At 52.8% G+C, this 21,374-nt stretch overlaps 1 protein-coding gene across 23 annotated transcripts in view; it reads left to right on the forward strand.

Annotated features, from left to right (window-relative positions):
• The window catches only part of MAPT (microtubule associated protein tau), a 52,142-nt gene that overhangs the window by 18,264 nt on the left and 12,504 nt on the right, over positions 1 to 21,374 (forward strand). For 10 of the 23 annotated variants that reach the window (XR_013941593.1, XR_013941594.1, XR_013941595.1 and 7 more), the window contains 10 exons: positions 4,940 to 5,028; positions 6,390 to 6,476; positions 7,761 to 7,847; positions 9,458 to 9,523; positions 12,479 to 13,390; positions 15,789 to 15,844; positions 16,998 to 17,177; positions 18,257 to 18,389; positions 19,014 to 19,064; positions 20,139 to 20,404. Coding sequence is in view for 20 of the 23 variants with exons in the window: in XM_080565422.1 (XP_080421548.1) it covers positions 4,956 to 5,028; positions 6,390 to 6,476; positions 7,761 to 7,847; positions 9,458 to 9,523; positions 12,479 to 13,390; positions 15,789 to 15,844; positions 16,998 to 17,177; positions 18,257 to 18,389; positions 19,014 to 19,064; positions 20,139 to 20,404 (1,911 nt within the window). In the remaining 3 variants the exon portion in view is untranslated. The remainder of the gene's footprint in view (positions 1 to 4,939; positions 5,029 to 6,389; positions 6,477 to 7,760; positions 7,848 to 9,457; positions 9,524 to 12,478; positions 13,391 to 15,788; positions 15,845 to 16,997; positions 17,178 to 18,256; positions 18,390 to 19,013; positions 19,065 to 20,138; positions 20,405 to 21,374) is intronic. The other 13 variants (XM_080565431.1, XM_080565419.1, XM_080565418.1 and 10 more) reach the window with 6 other exon arrangements.

Genomic DNA, 21,374 nt, shown 5'->3' on the forward strand with positions numbered 1-21,374 from the left:
CATTCTCCTGACACCTTAAGCCTACTCTAGGAAATACGCCTGCAGACCAGGCGATGGGCGAGGAGCACTGCTTTCATTTCTGGATCACATCAGGGCGCAGGACGATGCCAGGGATGTGGCTCTGGCGCCCCGGCTCCCGAGCGCCACGTCCTGCAGAGGAATCAAGGTCAGGCTGGTGCCGAAAGCTCGGTGCGAGCCGCACAGATGGCGGTACAGGAGCTGCCACGCCGAGCAGAGAGACCCCACTGCCAGGTCTGTGCAGCCTCCTGGGGGAGTGCTGATGGTGCTTTCGGCATCCTCGCCAAATCCCACAAGGAAGATGAGGTTTTTCCCTGTTTAAATGCCTTCCGGACCTTGAGCTGACTCTGACAGCTCTCACGTCCTGACCCCAACTCCAGTGATGTCGGTGGCTGTAAAAGCTCTGCCTCGCTTCGCTTCGGACTTCTCCTGGTCCTGCAGGCTTTGGGCTCTTTTGGGCTGGAAACTGCTTTTGTAGCCACTTCCACTTAGGCTTTTAGCCCCTGCCATTTTGCACAAGAGCCCTGCAGGGACCACCCTGGGCCGGGCTGAGCTGCACAACGCCACCATTTAAACTCGGCAGGAGCTGCTCCTGGTTGCGGGAGCACTGAGCTTAGCCCCGAGCCTCCCAAACCTCCTCCCAACCCAGCTGGGAGCCCGGCACCACCGCTCCGTCCTCCAGAGCAGCTCCAGGAGCGCAACGTGCCGCGCGCCGTCCTGCGACGCCAATTGCTCCTCCTGCACCGGTGCAAACGACTGAATTCGAGAAATCGGATTTAGGCTGAGGGACCTGACCAGTTTGCACCAGCAGAAGTGCTGGCAGGTGAGCTGGCACCGCCAGAAAGCGGCCGCTTTCTCCTGCTCCTGGCGGTAAAAGCCAGGCCCCGCGGTGCCTCCTCGTGTGCCGTGCTGCACAGCTCGAAACAGCCGCTAAATAAAGGCGCCTCCTCTCTCACAAGGCGGGCCACGGGTTTGAAAAATGCGAGGTTTGGAGGAGCTGTTCATAATGGGGCGGGCTGTAGGGTTTCAGATAGTGTCCCCGAGAACAACAATAGTTCTGCTGGAAATGGATAAGATGCTTACGGGGGCTTGTGCCTTATCTGCCATGCAGAAGGTGCTGCCAAAGTTTATCTGGGGCAGCTCTCCTTGGTGTAATTAGTCATTACTGAGCCATTGCTTCAAGGTGGGGCTGTCATTACAGGGGTTTTGGAGCATTTCTCCCCTTGATGTTATGTTTTTCCCTGAGAGGGATCTCCCAGTCCCCCACTCAAGAAACAGATCATCATTACAGTCGTTCTCTAGAATTCAGAGCAGTTCCTCAAATGTGCGATTCCCAGACCCTCTTTCTTCAAAAAGAAAAACCTGAATCCAGAACAGGCACTTTCATAGGGCTTCAGTTCCATTTAGTCCTGGATTTATCACTTGAGTGAAAACCCGAAGCAAAGCCGAGCCGTTCCCCTGGCATACGAAGGGGTTTGCAGGCGGGACGGATCCGTCCCCACACCGCGTGCATCGCCGGCGCAGTCCCGAGCTTGCTGTATCCAACGGGTGAGAAGGAAAGGAGAGAGAATGAAGCTGAGCATCCATCGGAGAGGCATAAAATGTCTTTATAGAGGCCGTTCCTGCTGAATACGGCTGTACGATTATTCTGTGGGCTGCGTGTTTCGAATTCAGCTGGGAGAGCTTCGCAGCTTAGAGATAATGGTGCCGCTGGCTCCTTCCTGCTTACCCACCGGCTCGCTCTGCGTGCCTGCCATTATTTATTTACTTCTCTGTTCCCGTTGAAATTCCATCAGCCCTGCTGTGATGGGTTTCAATCTCAGCCTCGGAGGGCGAGCCGCAGGAAACGCGTCCAGGGCGGTGCAGGAGCAGCAGCGCTCGTGGTAGAGGCATCTGGTGAGCAGGCATTTCTCCTGCTAAGTGCACGATGCTGCCGGAGCCACATGGGAGCCGGGTCCCCGTCTGTGCCCCTTGGCTCGTGCTGGTTCGAGGAGCTCCTCTTCTCCTCCACCGCCTGCGGGAGGACGACCTGCTTCGTGTGGGAGACGCTTCTGCTCCGCACAGCAAACCGTGCCCCCGTGCTGGCCAAATAAATGAGCATCCAGGGCTTCTCCTCAGCTGCAGCCAGGTTTCCGGTGCTCTCAGCGTATCGTTGAGTGTTTTTTTGATCCATCTTTGTGGCTCCTGGTGGTGCCTTTTTCCTTGTAGCAGAGCAGGCAGCTCTTTCTTTCATCTCTGCAAAATTAATGGCTGTATCCTCCCGGGCACATCTCCACTCCTTTAGCTCCAGGCGGCTGAATCGTGCCGTATGCACGGAGCTCAGAGGGAACAGAGCCTGCTTCTGCCTGGCCGTGAGCATCGCAGCGTTAAAGGCCTTTCTGCAGCGCTCGGAGAGACAGCGAAAGCGGCAGCTTCTCTGAAAAACACCCAGCCCTTTCTTGGCGCTGAAAACCCCCAGCACAGCGGGTCAGCGGCACGCGGGGCGGCAGCCGGCCCCGCCAGCAGCACATCCACCGGCCTCTGCTGAATCATCGCTCGCTGCTGGCGTGCCAGGCTTGCACAGATGCTCGATGCTGGGCTCGGAGGAAAAGCGGGACGTCTTTGGCTGAGCCGGGTGCCGTGCACAGCACCAGCAGATGAGCCTCCGGCGGGGTGCGCGAGCTCGGTAGCTCAAGCCAGGAGTCCTCTCTGGATAGCGTCCCAGGAAATTCGTGTCCGGAGGCAAGAAAGCACCGAATGTGTCTTTCCAGGGAGACCGGGAGAGAGGCTAAGTGCTGCTCTCCAAAAATCAGGTGGGAGGAAAGAGAGAAGGAGGCAGGTGGAGGAAGCCTCAGTTAAATCCCGCAGTGTGTTTGTGGGCGGTTTGCCTCTGGGTCAGCAGTCGGGAAGCAGAGCTGTTGGTACCTGTAGAGGTTCAGTGAGCTGAGCTGGGCTGGGAGGGCCCACCAGGAGGGAGGGGGACGGGAAGCTTCTCCCATCTGCATTTTCCTACCAGCAGGCAGGGCAGCCCGTGAAAAAAACTGCTGAGCCCATCCCAGGTGCGCGTTCGGGACAGAGCGCTCACTCCTACACCTTCCCCTGTGCATACACAGCGAAGAGCAGCACATTGCCATTTCACACTCGTGTTCATGCCCAGGCTGCATTTGTCCTCTGTTTACTAGATTAATGTTAAAATTTTGTATTTCAGAGCTAACTAGACCTGCAAACAGGATCAAATCCCAGCCAGACGGGACCAGGATAGCATCAATACGATCCTTTGAGCCCTGGGAGGAGGGCAGCCATATGCCCAAATAATGAGGGATGTTCGTTTTTGATGGGTAGCCCCCCCCGAATTTTGGCAAACAGTGGAGACTTTACTCCTTCCTATTTTATACCTCCATTTTTGCGAGCGATTTTCTTTCAGGGCAAGTTCTCGAACTTCCTCGGTACAGTTAGGTCAAGTGGCTTTATAGCTGTCAAAGGCAGAAAATTCAGTTGCATAGTCATCTTCCCAAGGCTTAAAAAAAAACGGGGTAAGATCTGATTACTGGCATTTGAGCTTCCCTTGCTTAGTTCCATATATCCAGAGAATTTATTGCCAGCAAACAAAACCACGTGAGCTTGCTTCCTTGCTGCTGGTAACCGGAGCCCCACTGCTGGATTCATGCGCTCCTGGCGGTCGTGGCAAACTCACCATTTCCCTTAATAGCTGGTTATTAATCACTGCCAATGGCTGTAATTATATCAGCTATTAGGAAGTCAGCTAAACCCACTGTCTGTCCAGCTAGCACGGAGGATAAGGAGAAACACGGTCCATGCTTCGCAGGAGTGGATGTTTGTTGGCGGGTTCGTTTCCTTGAGCAGCTCGATGCTCGCTGGAAAAAATACCTCTGAATTTTAGCACCTTTCTGCGTTAAGACGCAGTGCTGGCCCCGCTCAGGCGCGCGGGAGGTGATCCTGGCTTTGGTTTGTTTGTGGGGCTTGTGGCTCGGCTGGGAATTTTGGCTTTGCCCTCTGAAGCCAACCCGCAGGAACATGAGGGTTTGGAATGGCGCTGGATGGCAAGCGAGATGAAATAAAGACGTTCTTGTTGTCCCGTGCAGTTGCATTGTGCTTTCCTGGCACCTTCCGCACCATTTCCCAGCAGGCTGAACGTGAGGTTTGTCGGCTCTCCGTAGTTTTTCAGTCCTTTTCCTCTTTGGAAATCCCAACCACAGCCCTTCTGAGGGATGTCGGCGTTTTGGGCATCCCTGTCCCACTGCCAGCCAAGGCTCCCGTGGGAGAGCAGAGGCTGAGCAGTGCCCAGGGTCACCAGGATGGGCGTTTTGCTCTGGAAATCCTAAACACCTCGGTCATTTTGGTGTTGCAGCTGGGCAGGACTCACCCATACCCTTATGCAGACGGATGCAGCGACCGGAACACGCTCGTGCTTGTGCAGGAATAATTAGACCTTCCGTCTGTGCACAAAGAAAATTCGTTCCTTTACGTGTCTTTTATCAAATACGGGTGTTTTGTTGGCTCGTGTCTGTAGGTACATGGTTCGGCACCTTAGTGCTCCCTTTCCCCTGCCCTCCACTCAGTGACTGCAGATAACATCTGCTCCTGGTGGATTTGGAGCCGCCTGCATTGGATGCTCTGGGGAATATTGCAGCACAGGTGTGAAACCCAATAGGCACCGTGTATCTTGAGCCCTGACCTTCCCCGAGCACAGTGATGGGGTTTCAGGGCTCATCAGAAAAGGGAACAAAGCAGACACCTTCTCGCAGTGTGTAAAGAGATGGCTGGAAGTTGGTTGACTGCTTGCAAGAGGCTATTTAGTGCTCCTGAAGTTGGCTGGTGAACCAAAATCGCCGCATGGAGCAGGAGGAGGGAACGCACCAGGTGAAGGCGTGCAGCGCCAGCATTTTCCTGATTCATGATGATTTTTTGTTCTCTTCCCCAGGTAACTGTGCTGAGAGATGGCGGAGCAGCGTCAGGACGTCACCATGATGGAGGATCACGCAGCTGGCCAGGAGAAGCACATCCCCTCAGGTGAGCACCTCCAGGAGGAGGTGGTGGAAAGGACCTGCCCTGGCCACTGCTGGGAGAAGAAGGAGCTAAAACTGGGGAGAGCAGGGCCAGCGAGGGGGTCTTGGGGACGGCCAGGAGGAGACCTGGAAGGTCGCTGTGCACCAGGAGACATGGGTGGCCCACAAGGTGCTCTGTTGTTCACAGCCGTAGGAAAATGCTGCTCTTTGATACCATTGCCCAGCAGGAGCAGAAATCCCTCTGGTATCTAGCCCAGGGATGATCTTAGTGCTGCAGCTTGGCACACGTGTTTCTGTGTTCACTCCTCAGTTCGCTATCGAAGTAGAGCACTGCTTTTATTTTGAGACACAGCTCAAGGCTGCTGCTTGCTGCCTGCTTTTCTCACCTGCACAGGGAGAGGGGAGGACTGAGCAGAGAGCTCTGCAAGCGGGAGCCGTGCAAGGGTCTTTTGCCCCACATTTCAGACCTGCATTTCTCGAGAAGCCTTTCCTTTCTCATTCCACCATGTTCCACAATTGAGCTTGGAAGGCCACACAACACCAGCAGACCTGGTGGGACTCACTCCTGGCTATGCTCCATGTAAACATCATCTTGGTTTTCTTTTCTTGAGGTGCTTTGGGCACAGCTTACACCAGATAAATGGGTTGTCTCTCTCCTGGAGAGAATCCATAGCATCCATTCCTCATGGGTCGTATAATGCAATTCATTCTGAGAGCTTCTCGCAGCTTGTAGTCCCATCTTTGCACATCACAGGTTCCCAGGGATTTCACTTACATTAGTTTGAATCTTCTTTTCCAAGCCATTTTCTCCAGTTCTCATTATATTATTTTATTTGCCCAGACTCCTTGCAAAGAGGAGACTTGTGCTTCTTACCCTGCTCTTCCAAACCAAAAGATGACTTTTGCAACCAAGCCTTCACATTGTACGTTACATGCCACACCGAGCCCTTTGCAGAGACTTGCTGGTTTGCAGTGACTAGAATTAACACATCGTGGAAGTGCTCGGGAGCCTGCTCTGGGAGGGAAGCTAACGGCTCTAGGAATGGTAGAGAGGACAACAACCCCTCAGACGTTGCACATCTTTTCTGCTTATGTTGCTGAGATCTCCTTTCCTGCTTCTGCCATGCTGTGCTCTTTCTAGCTCTCTGGTTCACTGGGTTTTTCTTTTGCTGGTGGGCTTCTGCTTGTTCTTTTTGGCGATGGCACCGGTATTTTTGGTTGGCATTTTCACGCTTTGCTTGCTCACTGAGGTATTTTACACTCTCCAATTTCTTGCTGCTGTGGATCTGGGCTAGTAGAGGTTCGTAACACGTAGGCCATGACTCGTAGCCAAGGACTTGTTCTAAGCATTTGAATGTTTTCCAGGCTATCCCCTTCAGATACCAGTCGATGATGGATCGGATGAGCCTGTTTCTGAAACATCTGACGCTAAGAGCACCCCAACTACGGAAGGTGGGAGCTCTTTGACTTACTGCTTTGAAACCATGATGGATGGGGTCGTGGTAAACCTTGCCAAAAAACTCGCTGTGCCTTGTTCTGCTGGGGTTTCTCAGCAGGAGTGTTCGCGCTCTTGGACAAGTGCTCTTCATTAGTCTCATCACAAGTGAGGTTTGCCACTGGAGAACAAGATAGTTGGTTTAAAGGTGGACAGTGGGTTGGAAGGCCTACGACTGAGAGTGTGAAATGTTGCTTGTAGTTGAGTGAGTTGCTTGTGGGTTGTTTCCTGAAGGCTTTTTACACAAAGACCACGGGATCCCATCAGCTCAGTGCAGCTGCGAGCAATCCCACATTGCTCCCAGGGGCAGAGGTGTGCACCATGGTGCACCACCACGATACTCACAGTACTCTCAGAGCTAGCTGTGCCTCACAGCTCTTTTTTTGATCCCTCTGTATTTATATGTTCATCAGTACAGCATCATTCGTGCTGGAATGATGAGATGGACAGAGTCTATACATGGAACAAAACTTTGTGCTGGTGTAAAGGTCATATGGGTAGGACTCAGTGCCACTGAATGCCACGTTCTGGAAGAATTCTCATTTGGAAGTAGTCTAGAGACTTGCTCACTGTTTTAATTAACTGCACTTTTTGTGTTCCTTTAGCCAGGAAGAGGCAGAATCTGAGGCAGAATCCTGGGTATCTGCCTCTTGGATAAATAGAGGTATTAGTTTGCAAAAATTATCGAAGAGACTTGCAGAGATGCTGACTAGTTCCAGCTCTGGCTTGTTAGGGGTGTGGGCTGCCAGTGATCTGTAGCACAGCTCTGTTCTGTTTATGTGGCTCAGGAAATCAGAACATAAAGCAAGGGATGTTGAACCTCTTTCCAGTCGTATCGGGGCTGTTATGATGAGCAGATTGCCCTCTGGCAGCGCACAGATAGTTCAGGAAGGTATCGACGGGAGCTCCAGGCGAGTGCTGTCCCACGCAGCTGCCATTGCTGTGCATGCAGAGCAGGCCCAGTGGCTGGCCTCAGCTCTGTATTTTCAGGCAGAGTTTATGGCAAAGCCTCCAGCTGCATTAGGAGCTGCAGACGTGTGGTTTGTGTGGCAGAGGGGACAGCTTGTGGTGTCTCCGAGGGACTGGCTTTGCCGTGTCGTGCTCGGCTGTCTCCCCCCACAAGGCCTGGATCGAGGGAGGGAGCCGGGTGCTTTTCTGAGCAAAACCATCTCCAGAAATGTCCTGCCTCCCCCCAGGGCCTTGCCGCTCACCGGCTATGTGAAAGCTGCGTTGTTTTTCAGATGCCACAGCACCTTTAGTGGAGGAAGGAGACCACGAGGATCAGGGTGGTGTCGAACAGCACGGAGAGATCCCAGAAGGAACCACAGGTGAGGGAGACCAAGGCGCAGCTTCATCTCTTGGTGCAGACAGGGCAGAGAGCTGCACTGGTTGGTGCTTAAAAACGACCAAACCTTTCGCAGGCTTGCTTTGTTCCTGATGCTTCCTTCTTCCTTCTCCATGGCCTGCAGAAATCCTTCCTAGCTTACGGCTTTCTTCTTGCCTTCCCCAGCCTGGGGAAACTCGCAGCTTTTCCTTCTCTCTTTCTCAGCTCCTCATCTGGCAATCTTTCTAAATCTTTCTATCTGGTCTCTCTTTGTGGCTTCGCCTCCCATCTCCAGGCTATGCGCGGTCCCTTCCCAAACCGTTTGCGACCTGCAGATCCCGGTCATCCCTGCCCCTCTGCCAGCAGCCCTGCTTTGAGGTGAGGCGAGGCAGCCGCCGGGCCTTGCTGCTCGTCTCGCGGGCCCTCGGCCTCGGCCCAGCCCCGGCAGCTCTCTCGGGAGCGGCGGCTGGAAACCAGGCCGCTGCGGCAGCTCGTCGGCTGCCAGCACGTTTTAAGGATAATGCAGGGGAAGGGAAGGGGCTAATTCAGCCCGAATGCTCTGTGGGGACTCCCTGCACCCGGGCCTGGTTTGGCAGGGGGCAGTGGGGATCTCGCAGAGGTAGAGCTGTGTGTACAGCCCGGCAGGACCCCATGGGAGGGTCTGTGGAAAACGTGTGCGTGGCCCCTGTGCAGTAGCTGCTGGGTTCCCCTGGAAATTCAGGCAGGTTCTGAGAAAGGTAGTGGGTAGAAACGGGCTTCTGCCAGCGCCCAAACACCAGCACAGCCCCACAGCTCAGCCCCGCAGGTAAACTGTCTGTCCTGCATCCATCCCAGGCTGCTGGTGGAGCCCGGGACGGGAGCAGCTCGCCGGCCAGGAGGGACGTGCGGTGTCTGATTCACAGCCTGACTGCACCAGGGAGCCAGGAGGAAGCAGTTTCTCCAGAACTCTTTGAGAAAAAAAAAGGGGGAAAATGGAGAAATTCCTAGTTTGACTCTAGAACTGTGATGTACAAGTGTAATTGATCAGGTTGGTTTGAAGGTATTTATATATAATACATTGAGATAATTCTGGTGGAGACAAACCATCACTGCTGTGAAGAAAATTACCTTCTCTAATGTGCCCGTATTCCTGAAGCGTCAGATTCGTGTCAGACAGGCTGAGGTTAGCTGGCATCAAATAGCCTGGGCAGAGTTCACTGCAGTAAGCTAGGCGGAAGACACCGAGGAGGCAGGGCTCAGGTCAGAGGTAGGCTTCATGTGAGTGCCACCGCCAGCGTAAATGCTAGGTGGGGGTAGAAGAGGGGATGAAAATCCACAGGTTTCCCTGCTCCTTTACAGCTTGTTTTCTCCACCTCTGCCTGAAGGAGCTTGCGCTAAGCTGCCGCCCAGGACTTGGTGAAACGCTCCTCCAGCCTGATACAGCACATGCTGAATAAATCTGGCTAGGCTGATCGTCGGCATGGGCCGATTGCCTTTCTGATGCTGCCCTGCTCGTAGTACAGCAGTGATGGGCAGAATCAGCAAGGAGGTAAATACATTCTCCAGACATGCTTAAACTTAATTCTTGTGGTTTTGATCATGTTTTTTCCCCTTCTTCCTCTGAACTGGGACCAGCTGAAGAGGCGGGCGTAGGAGCCACCCCCAACCTGGAGGACCACGCTGCAGGAGACGCTGCTCAAGGTTAGTCCAGCTTCTCTTACTGGGTCCAGTTAGTGCTGCTGGTGGCTTGGGGGTTTTCTTCCGTGATGAAGTTCTCCCTGTTCCTGCCGGGAGGGTCACACACGCTGGGAATGTCCCCACACAGTCATTTCAGGGTACTGCAGCTTTTCATGCACCAGCTTTCTCTCTCAGACGGCTGAAGCCCTGGTGCTTGTCTGTCCAGTTGCAAAACAGAGCATCCTCCAGGCTAGGAAAAGTACTGAACAGAGCCGGGACAGTGCAGGTAGCTGGTGGGCACTGCTCAGCACCAAGCAGGGTCGGTTTGGGGCCCTGCATGTGAAAGGAGTGAATTATTTGACTCCTATTTCTCTGTCTTCAACTTAAAAACTGGTCTCAAACCTACTCACTGATGCCCTTGATTTAGCATTAAGGGCGTTGTTTTCTCATCGCAGCCTCCAGGAACAGGACTGACAAAGGCACGATGGGCCGTGAGCATTTCTAGAGCATTAATTGTGCATCTGCTCAGATGAGCCAAGTAATTATCCAGGTCCCTCCTGGCTATCTGGAAGCCTGCCTTGACTCTGCTCAGTTCAGACTCGACTGAAAACTTGAGGATGGGATTCTTCCAAAGCACCCAGTGCTAGCTTAATTCTGTGCCCAGTGAGGCAGACTTAGGGGTTTGAAATCCCTTTGACATAGCCGACTTGCTCACACTCATATATTATAGCTAATTTTGTGTGCTATTTACAATGCCAGTTAAATCCCATTTCATAAGGTAGTTTTGTTACACGCTACAAATTCCTCAAGCTGCTTGGACAGTGTCTTTTCTCCTCGTGGCTGAATTAGTGCATTTATAAACATCCGTCGCTTTTCAACAAGTAGATAGGTCTCTGCCTTCTCATCTCAGGGAATAACTGAGGTCTTTGCTTTCCACACACAGCACTCACATTCTGCTCCTTGCAATTAAAATACAGCATTTGCTTACCTGTCCAGTGGGTCTCAGGTTAGCAACTCTTCTGTATTTAAATAGTGGCGCCGCTAAAAAAGAAATCAAGATTGTTAGCAGGAGGGGGTAAAGCTACCTCTTCTGTCTGCCCTGTTTAGTCTGGTTCTAGCTGCTGTTCATCATCAGATTTTTAATAGGACCTTTCTGTATTGTCCTGGGATCTTTCAGCTGTCAGATCTGGGGACATTCAGCTAGCTGGAGCTCTGATAAGACCAATATGACATTTCTAAGTTCGTATGTAAACTGTTACTTCTCTGAAAATGGACTTTTAATAATGTGCTGCTTCCTTTTAATGATGATGTGATTGTCTTTGATTCGGAGGAAAATACAATTATCGATGCATGCACACAGCCGTGGATATCTCATTACTCTCTACCTTCGTTTCTTGTGTTGTGGGATTTGAAACAATGATCTCTGGAGTGAAGATGGAGCGTGTTAAAATGCCTTTGGAGTCTCAGGTGGAAAAGCATCTTCTGATTCACGGTTTTTGCCATGCTGGTGTTCTGCCAACTCCCGACCTGATGCTAAACATTTGCCTCAGCACTGCTGACAGTCCTGCAGGATGGAAGCACAGCTAATGAATTGCCTGTCCACATCCCTGCACCAGCAGCCGTTAACGGTCCTGTTGGTCGTTAGCAGCAGAAATGAGCCAGGACGTTGTGCTGGCTCCTGCAGAAACACTCTTCAAATTCTGTGGTTACAAAAGGAGTGTCTTGATGCCATGTTTCAAGTATTGCCTGCCAATAGATGCCACTTTAAGATTTCTCTTAAACCACAATTCTGGAGGTCTTTGCGTGGTAGTTTCGTTTAACCATTATGTTCTCTTAAAATGGGGAGGCCATTGCTAAAAGACTGAGTCAGTCTTGACTTCTTCTTATCCTGTTTTAATCTCTGTCATGTAACAAAGAACTGGAATCTTGGTACTGAAGTGCTCTAATCGAGGCTCTTCAGTACTCGAAAACACCAAAGAGAATTCGAAGGCAGACAAATTCAGAATATAAGGTGCACGTTCTTCCAGGAGCATTTGACTCAGAGCAATTTACCTGTGCTCGGGGTGAATTCTCCATGGCTCAGTACATCTCTGCTTCAGTCGGATGAGTTCCTAGCAGAAAAGCTCCAGCTCAACCAGAATATATGGCTTAATGCAGCAATTGTTGGGTGAAATTGTGAAGTTCTGTGTCATGCATGAGATCAGCGATAGAACATAATTGTCTCTTTTACTCTAAAAAAAAAGATCTGTGTCTCTGTGACCTTAAGTTTTGGGTTTTAAATGTCACCATGTCTGAATGGTGGCAGCGCTGCTGGAACACTGATGAGTGGATGCATGGTCCAAAATTGCTGTGGCTGTGTCGCTACAGCCACCTTTGTACTTGGAGTCCTTTCCACTGAGGCTCTCTGCTTCACTGGCTGTCGAAATACACAGTGTAAGAGAGGGGACGTTGGGGTGCTCTTTTCCAAGCTTATTAGAAATAGAAATGACCTGGAGAGCAAAGCAGAGAAGGTTTGAGCTCTGGGAGGATGTAACCGGGCTCATGATGTCTGCATGAGCGTCTCCTGGAAGGGAGAAGAGGACTTCAGGGGTTTTGTAAGCCCACGAAGGAGGGGAGGGTGTCTGGCCTGATTTGTTCAGGCCCTTTGCTTGCCAGCTGGTGGTCCGATGGTGATGGTGGATGAGAAGCTGGACGTGTTCGTGGCCAGCTCGCAGCACAGGTGAGGCAGCTGTTGGCACACTGGGGTACTTCAGCCTCCCCCGAGACTCCAGGGAGGAGCCTTCCTCCCGCTGTGCCTGTCACTGTTTCCAGTTCCCCTGGGGTCAGGGTCCCACTGTTTGCTGAATGGGGCCGGGTGCACTTGCTCTTACCCTCTAGATCGATAGTGAAAATCCTCAGTCTCTCTGCCGCGTTACGTGACTGCCTGTTTGCCATGCCTGTGCTAATTGTTTGCCCACGCTTCGTACTCTGCGTCTTCAGCTCCAGGGGAGCCGGGCTCTCCAAAGCTTCAGCCTGGCCCTAAGGAGCCCGTGGGAGATGCGATAAAAAGAGAAAGCCAGCCCACAAAACAGGTGGCCGGGGCTCTTCGGGAGCCTCCTCCGTCACAAGAACCGAAGGCTGCTCCCACCAGGATCGAGGTCACTATCCCAATCCCCCTGGACATGTACCAGGACTCCAGACCACCTGAAGACGACGAGGTGTGGGATCATCGAGGCAGGGAAGGCATCGGCGTGGGTGCAGCGCCGGGAGCAGAGCTGGGTGCTGACGTGTGCGCCGCGGGGCTGGCAGGAGCAGGAGGCACGGCTGACCCCCGCAGTAAGGACGGGACATCTCCTTTGTATACCAGAGCCCCGCTAAAAGAAGATGCCAGCGGACAGGAAAGAGATGAGGACCGTGATGTTGATGAGACTTCTGAGCAGGATTTGCCTTCCCTGGTGGGACAGCGTGTTTCTCCAGGACCTGAAGTGGGTTTCTGCGTAGCAGCAACCAAGGAAGAAGCCCTTGAAGAATTTGCCTTTGAAGAAAAGAAGTCCCATGACGTCCTCGGAGACGCGCCGAGAGAGGCGCTTCTTGGTGAAACTGAAGCACGAAAAGCAGAAGAGGACCAAGAGGAGAGGAGACAGCCAGAGAGGGGGGAGGAATACACAGATATTGCCCCACCAGAGCCTTCTGCAACCACCTCCCAGGCAGAAGCTGAGCCCAGGGAGGGAGAGGATGCTGGACCCTTGCTGGAAACAGCCAGCCTCCCTGCTCGGTCGGAAGACGACACAAAAGATAAAGATGCTGCTCTGCAAGAGGCTGTGCCGGAGGCAGGAGGACGCCGGACGCCCAAGAAGAAGCCGAGTGCCCCCGCTGCAGACAAAGCAGGCAGCCGCGTTCCCCTCCTGAAAGGTGTGTGCGCACCGCCTGCCTGCTCACCACAAGGCTGCCCCAGCCTCCTTCAGCTTGCTGCCACCTCTCGAATCCCGCTGCTTGGGAAATGGCCTGGACCCGTGCTGCCGACTGATCTACAAAGCACCGCTGCTTCTCCCTCCCCTTCCTCCCCCCGTTATTTAATCCTGGACGTCCTGGCGTCCCTGCCAGACCCTCACGCTTTGGTTCTGCGCCCCCTTGCATGGTGCTGGCGTGTCCCGATTGTGCTTGGTTCTCCTGGTTTTGTTTCGGTCTCCTCGGATTTGGGGGGTGGGCTCCTTAACTCGCCCCCAGCGCTTTCCCAGAGGAGGAATACCGGCTGGTGCTGTTCTGGCATGGTGTGCGGGGCTAACCCGGCGCACGCTGTGGCTTGTTCCTAGACGCGTGCCGTCTGGTCTGCACGTGTCCGCTGACCACCCCAATAACTCCCCGTATCGCCTTTCCTCACCAGGAGGGAGAAGGAAAAGCGCAACTGAGATAGGTCAGACCCGGGAAAAGGCCCTGCCTTGGTCCTTTTTCCTTTAGTTTTCCCTTAAAACCACTGACTGCCGCTGGAGGCAAGGTCTGGACCTTTTGCAGGGCATTTCCAGTGCTCTCACACAGCATCTGCTTCCATCCCAGCTCGGGATGGCCTGTTTGGGATGGCCCGGTGTGACGGCTGCATTTGGGGTGTCCGGCAGGTGTGGACACTTCCAGCGGGGGCTGCGTGTCTCTGGGCTGGGCATCCTCCACCGCGAGCACCTGGGGGGCGGTCGGAGGCCAGAGCTGCTGTGTCTGTGCGGCAGTCTCAGCTTTAGCTGGGTGAAGGGCTGAGCTCACCCCCCAGAGCACGAGGGGCCCTGCCCGCGGGGCAGCTCTCGGACCTTTTCTTTCTCCAAGAGCAATTTTCTGCTTTTGCTGGGGGTCGGGGGTGTCGCAGAGGAGCCTGCTCGGTGCAGAAGTGCAGATTTTGCGGTGAGTTGTGGTAGGAAGCTGGGGCAGCGGGACACGCGTCAAAACCCGATGCTCACTTCACCATCTCACGCCTCACCTCTGGCTTTCGGGGGTCTGGTTTTGGGGAAGCTTTGCCTTTCGTTCCAGCGCCACGTCCCCAAAGCTGTCCTGGCTGCTTCCCTTAGCCCCCAAACCCTGCTCACCGCCTCTCTCTCTGGTTTGCAGCAGAGGGAAGCGTGCTCTTTGCTGCGTGGGGTTCACGAAGAAATTGTTGATGTAGCTTTTCCCCGTGGAGCTAAAGCTCAGGACATATTTCTCATCGCTCGCTGCCCGATACGCCAGCAGAAAGCTTCGCACATGTGCTGCAGGGTGTCAGCATGGCTTGCTCTCGCTGTCATCAGAGCCTGGAACCAGTGGTGGGTTGCAGATGCATTGCCCAGCGTCAGCCAGTTTCTGATTCAATAGGAGGGATTCCCTTAATTAATTAATGAGCTTTTCCTTCAAACTCAGAGGTACCTTGTGGCTGTTCAGCCTTGCTCTGCTCTGCAGCGGCCGTGGGAGTGGCTGCTGGGATGGGGTCAGGGTCTCAGCGCTGCATTAACAGCGTTGGTCTTGGGCTGACCCACCAGGGTTGGTTTCCAAACGCTGGGGCGAGTATCAGCAGCTTCTCCTCCCAGATTAGGGAGGAATTAGCTGAAGATGGAGAAAAGGGGCTTTGCTATGAGTGCCTTGTAGTACAAACGTTGCTTCCTCCCTGCTTGTCATCTCCTAATGGCTGCAGTGCTGCACTGTTTTGCTCGTGGACTAACGGGACAAAGCAGCGAAACACGGTGAGAGTCACCATATGCTTGGTACGAACCAAATAGGCAGCTAAACGTTCAGACCCTGCAGGGCCTGACCCAAATCTGGGGAGGCAGAACGCAGCAGGAGAGATGGGAAGTGAAAACCGCCAGGTGTAAAAAGGCTTCGTAAAGCTAACACGCTGAACAGACCATGGGCAACCTGCCGCTGGTAGGTCTGGGGCATCCTGCAGTTTTAGTCTGTGTATGTGTGGTTGTTAGAACCAAATGGGTGTTTGTTTTAAAGAGGGACACTCGCATTTAGGGACAAAGAGGGCTGTTCTGTCCTAAACTAAACGGGTGTTACTGGAACCGAGTGCAAATCTGGGCAAAACACAGACCTTGCTGTGTGTGTCTGATGCTCCAGCGATGACTAACGCACCACTGCCTGAGAACAGGATAATCTGCTAACCCAGACACGATGTGCTTATGATATGACATTTATAACTTGCTAGTATTTCTAGGAACGGGATTTAATTTCAGCAAGAGCAGCAAGGTGTGACACCAACCCAGCATGTGTGTTACCGTAGCACAGACGTGCTCAGCTAGCTGGAGCTTACTCCCCAGTCCCAGGAAGTATAATTGTGTGTGTTTCCCTTTGTCAGCTCGGATTGACAGCAAAGACAAGGAAGGGGCTGAAGCTGAGGAAAAGAAACCGAAGGTAAGCTGAAAAACAAAACCCGCCACGATGTCGACCCACCTGTGTGGGTTGTGCATGTTCCTGTCTTCCTCTCCTGCTCTCCTGCACTGGGCTGTGCCAAACCCTGCCGTTATCTGCCATTCTTCAGTCTTTCTTCCAAGAGCATTTTTATTTTTGTCTTCCCTTGCCCTGGTTTGGATGGTGCAATCCGTGGTGATCTTTGAGGACAAGGAGGCAAGGCAACCGAAAACAAAGACGTGGCTCATGGGGTTGTGCAGGCAGTTAGGAAAATCATTTTCTCAGCCCAAGACCAGGGAGCAGCAGGCTGGCTTTGCTGGGCCAAACGGGTGCAAAAGCAAACTCCAGGCTGCATTGGGTTGTATCAGGGTTGAGCACCGTAACAGTGCAAAGAGCAAGACGTATAATTAAAAAATGAAATTAAATAATCCAGGCCTCGCAGATGCCATGTTCTTCAGGAGGAACAGAGTTTAATAGTGGCTAAACTGCAGAAGTTTGGAAGGTATCTGTCACACTCTTAATTTGGAGGATGTTTAGTTCAGCAGGCAATAGTCTGGCCAGTGTCTGGGCAAGATAATGGACAAGCTGATAGACGGTAGTGGGTGAAGAGTTAAAGTGAGGAATACAATTCCTTCCAAACAGTATGAAATGGAGACTTTTTCAAGGGAAGTTTGGCAGGGTTGACAAGGAACTTAATAGCAAGCTGTTACTGATAAAGGAGGTGCGATGGGGCTGAGGGACCTGGGAGCAGCCGTCTGCATCTCCCAGAAGTGCTGCTGGTGGTAGTGCTGTGCCTGGCGCGTGGCGATCCTGCAGCATCTCTGCCAGTGGTCTGGGAGCAAATGGAGCAGTTGGGATGGTAAAATGGTGTGGAGGTTGGTGGCAAGGACACGCTGCAGGGGGCGATGCATCCCCTGGAAAGGGGCTCGGCTGTCACCGTGTCCTGGTGCAGCCGTGGGTCCTCAGCAGTGCCCCGGGACCTGCACGTTTACCTAATTCTGTGCCTCAAGGACAGGGCAGTGCCAGCCGTCTCCTGTCCCATGCCTGCTTCTGCATTGCACCTTCTAATCCTATTTAATGTCAGCGATCCCTTTCTGTTCCCCTTCCACACTGATTTTTTTTTTTGTTCCAATTTTATTTTGTTTCCATGTTTAAGAAATCCTCACCTTCCACCGCCAACCCCCCAGGCGATAGACCCTCCATCCCCCCCCATCGACACACCTCCTCTAGCACAACCCCTCTGAAAACACCCTCCAGCCCTGCTTCCACCTCTAAACGAGTCTCTTCTGTCACATCCCGACCTGCCAGTACAGGAACGCAGGAAACAAAAGCCAAGGTAAGGGAATGGGATGCGAGAGAGGCAAAAGCTGCCTCGGAGAACACCTGAAGGCATTTCTGACAGTGCTTACGGGGCTGCACCATGTCTCAGAAGTATCTCACGTGCTGCAGGGCGTTAGCTGGTCTCTCCGAGGCATTTCTGGGTCCCTTTGTGCTTTTTGGTGTTCTTTGTTGGGCAGCTTTGCGCTGTGCTTTATGGCAGATGTATTTGAAGCATGCCGGAGCCAGATCTGCCAGGTGCTGCACAGAGAGCAGGAAACACACACACATCTGTGGCTTACGTACAAAGTAGCTTGGAGTTTGCCTTTCTGGTGTGTGGTCATACAAACACACCCGTGGTGAGGGAGAGAGCAGAGGCTGCGGGTCTCGGGTAGTGGGATGCCGAGTTTCCGTGAACAGGGCTTGTGACGGCTCTGCTGCGCTTCCCTGCTGCCTTGGGACCAGTCGGCTTTGAAGTTCTCCCTTGCTGTTTTGCATCAGCTTGTGTACACAGACCAGCATCAGAAAATTGCTGGAAAGAGGATGCATTAATTTGCTAGAGAGAGGATGCATAGATCTGGGAGGGCTTTTCTGCAGGATCAGAAGACAGGAAAGAGCGTCTTGCTATTTACACACCCCCACGGGCTGTTTACGTGTTACCTGAGTGCGTGACAGCTGATGACCAAGGACAAGCTTACCTGTGCTTGGAGCCTGGCTCCGTCCTGAACGGAGCCTCTGATCTAAAGTCCGAGGCTGGGTTGGTTCTTCTTCAACACACAAATTTAGCAGAACGAGGGGAAGAAAGGAGGAAATGCAGAGGACAGACGGAGCAGCTGGGCACACCTTTTAACCTGAGTGTGCGGGGAACACCGTGGCGCGGCCGCTCTGCCAGCCCACCAGTGGCCGTGGCGGTTGCGGCAGGCGCTGTGGTGGTGAGCAGGGTAGGAGCAGGCACCTCGCGGATGCCTGCACCCGGGGAAGTTTGGGGAGCCCTGCAGGCTGCCCGGGCAGGCAGCAGGGGGGTCCTGCGTGGCTCCGATCCGTGAAAAGTGATGGCAGATCCCCCCTGCATCAACCTTCTCCCCCTTGCGTCCCCAGGGCCCGGAGATGAGAGGTGGCACGAAGGCGGCCACGCCACGCTCCGCAGCTGGGCAGGCTCAGAGGAACTCGGCCAACGCCACGCGCATCCCGGCAAAGACACCCACGGCCCCCAAGACCCCTCCCAGCTCCGGTAGGTGGTGGCGAGAGCGGCGTGCGGCCGCCTTCCCTCGGGGGCTCTGACTCCGGGGGCTCCGCGCCGCTGCGGCCCCCCGGCTCTCCGTGCAAGGATTTTGGGGTAGGGAGCCCCTCGTGCAGGCTGGGGTTGTGCACGGCGCCGAGCAAGGGCAGGGCCAGCAGGATGAGGTCCGCGTGGTGCCTCGGAGCCGCTCGGCATCGTCACGGGGCTGAGGATGGTTCCCCTGAAGGGAGCCTTTCTGCGCGCTGCTTCATCTGCTCGGTTCCTCTAGCTGCCAGTGTGTAGGAGAGGGCACTCGCTTTATCCCCGTGGGATTTCCTCCAATTTGGAAGATTCAGACAGCTCCGTTTTTTTTAATCCGCCTGTTCCTTTTCTCTTGACGATATTTCACAAAGACCTGGGAGAAGAGGATCAATTCTTCGATTGCAGGAATGGAGATTAGCCCATTATTCTCAGAAGAAAACCCCAGAAAGCATCAGGCATTGTGAATTTCCATTAAAACGGTGCATTTCGCTGAACATATATGTTTTCCATACTTAACCAGAGCTGCATAAATTCTTAAATCAATTAATTTTCCAGCTTTATTAGGTTTAACCGTCTTTCTCATTCATTAAACAGGCAGAAAGGAGCAGAAAAAACCACCTCCTGCAGCAGCAAAGACTGAGAAAGGTGATGTTTGAGGATTTTTTCTTTTCTTTTCTTTTCTTTTCTTTTCTTTTCTTTTCTTTTCTTTTCTTTTCTTTTCTTTTCTTTTCTTTTCTTTTCTTTTCTTTTCTTTTCTTTTCTTTTCTTTTCTTTTCTTTTCTTTTCTTTTCTTTTCTTTTCTTTTCTTTTCTTTTCTTTTCTTTTCTTTTCTTTTCTTTTCTTTTCTTTTCTTTTCTTTTCTTTTCTTTTCTTTTCTTTTCTTTTCTTTTCTTTTCTTTTCTTTTCTTTTCTTTTCTTTTCTTTTCTTTTCTTTTCTTTTCTTTTCTTCTCTTTTCTTTTCTCTTTTCTTTTCTTTTCTTTTCTTTTCTTTTCTTTTCTTTTCTTTTCTTTTCTTTTCTTTTCTTTTCTTTTCTTTTCTTTTCTTTTCTTTTCTTTTCTTTTCTTTTCTTTTCTTTTCTTTTCTTTTCTTTTCTTTTCTTTTCTTTTCTTTTCTTTTCTTTTCTTTTCTTTTCTTTTCTTTTCTTTTCTTTTCTTTTCTTTTCTTTTCTTTTTTCTTCTCTTCTCTTCTCTTCTCTTCTCTTCTCTTCTCTTCTCTTCTCTTCTCTTCTCTTCTCTTCTCTTCTCTTCTCTTCTCTTCTCTTCTCTTCTCTTCTCTTCTCTTCTCTTCTCTTCTCTTCTCTTCTCTTCTCTTCTCTTCTCTTCTCTTCTCTTCTCTTCTCTTCTCTTCTCTTCTCTTCTCTTCTCTTCTCTTCTCTTCTCTTCTCTTCTCTTCTCTTCTCTTCTCTTCTCTTCTCTTCTCTTCTCTTTTGATGGGGGACAGTTCCAAGTTGCTCAGTGATCTGAGCTTTGTTTAATTACGTGATTTTATAAAAATGCTTCCAAATTCCTAATAGGAAAGTAGTTTTGTTTCAGTGTCTTTTGTCTAGTTTTTCACGCATGGTAATGCCACACGCTAGCGGGGCATGATCCGGACAATAAAAAGAATGTCTTTCTTCTGAGATATTGGGGAATATTGTTTTTAATTTGAACTCTCACTTGAAAATTAAGTGCATCTGTCTGCTTACCCTGTGCTCGCCTCGCTGTGTCTGCAAACTTCAGGTGAGCAGCCCAAGTCTGGAGACAGAAGCGGTTACAGCAGTCCCGGCTCCCCCGGGACTCCAGGCAGCCGTTCCCGCACTCCTTCTCTGCCCACCCCACCAGCCAGGGAGCCCAAGAAGGTGGCAGTGGTTCGCACCCCGCCGAAATCTCCTGCGTCTGCCAAGAGCCGCATCCAGCCCTCAGCTGCGCCCATGCCTGACCTGAAAAACGTCAAGTCCAAAATCGGCTCCACCGAGAACCTGAAGCACCAGCCCGGAGGTGGCAAGGTAAACGTGGGCTCCGCTTTCCTGCGGGGACGGCGGGCGCCCAGCGCTGCCTCTGGGAGCAGCAGTACTGGGGGGGGGGCAGCTGTGGCAGCTGTGCTGTGGCCGATGTCCAGCCCGATTCTGGTTTTGGAGTGTTTCGGGTTGGGGGCTTGTCCTGAAATCGCTTGCCTGGCTTAGAGCAGCTGTCCCGCAGAGGGCTGCAGGAGCTCGTGCCTTTCACGGGGTGGTATATCCGAGTGCAGACCGGCTGCCGGGGAGTGATATTCCCCCGGGCATCCAGTTAGGGAGAGCGGCTTGTGACCTGCAGCCCTAAAGAGTCCCAGGATCGAGGTTGTGTTTCTGGATCCTACCTGGAGCAGTCACCCCAACGCTGCCTCCGTTTCTTCGAGACGATAGCCGCGTCCTGCGAGGGTCTCGGGATAGGTGAACCACCCCCAGGAGAACTGCAGCCTCTGCCAGGTCGTGGTTGTGGTCCCAGAGGGCAAAGAGCTTCGGGCTCACTGCGTCGGCCCCAAAACACGGCCAGCGCTGAGACCGCAGGGCCCTTGGGTCTGACGGGGTTCCTGCTGGGTGCTTTTCTCCCGGGGCCAGCCGGGGCTCTGGGGGCGATCCCAGCCCCGCTGGGATGTGGCTGGGACTGAGCTGGAGCTGCTGCTGTGGCGAGGATTGTCGGCTCAGGTCTGGTGAGGGAAGCAGCGCAAGAGCTGAGTGCTTTTCCTGAAGCATTGGGGTTTGGGATCCGGTCCTGCTGGCAGGGCTGTGGACCGCACGCTGCAGTCAGCTGCTGTTGGGCCACGACGGCGCAGTGTGGCACGGCCAGAACTGGTGGCAGTGTTTTATCCTCCAGCCCCTGGTGTTATCCTCCAGCCCCTGGTGTTATCCTCCAGCCCCTGGTGTTATCCTCCAGCCCCTGGTGCTTTTCACTCCCAGAGAGAGCAGCAAAGTGAACTCCGGGCTCCGAGTGCTCGGG

Source organism: Anser brachyrhynchus (genome assembly GCF_964034855.1).
Source record: "Anser brachyrhynchus genome assembly, chromosome: 22".
NCBI lineage: Eukaryota > Metazoa > Chordata > Aves > Anseriformes > Anatidae > Anser > Anser brachyrhynchus.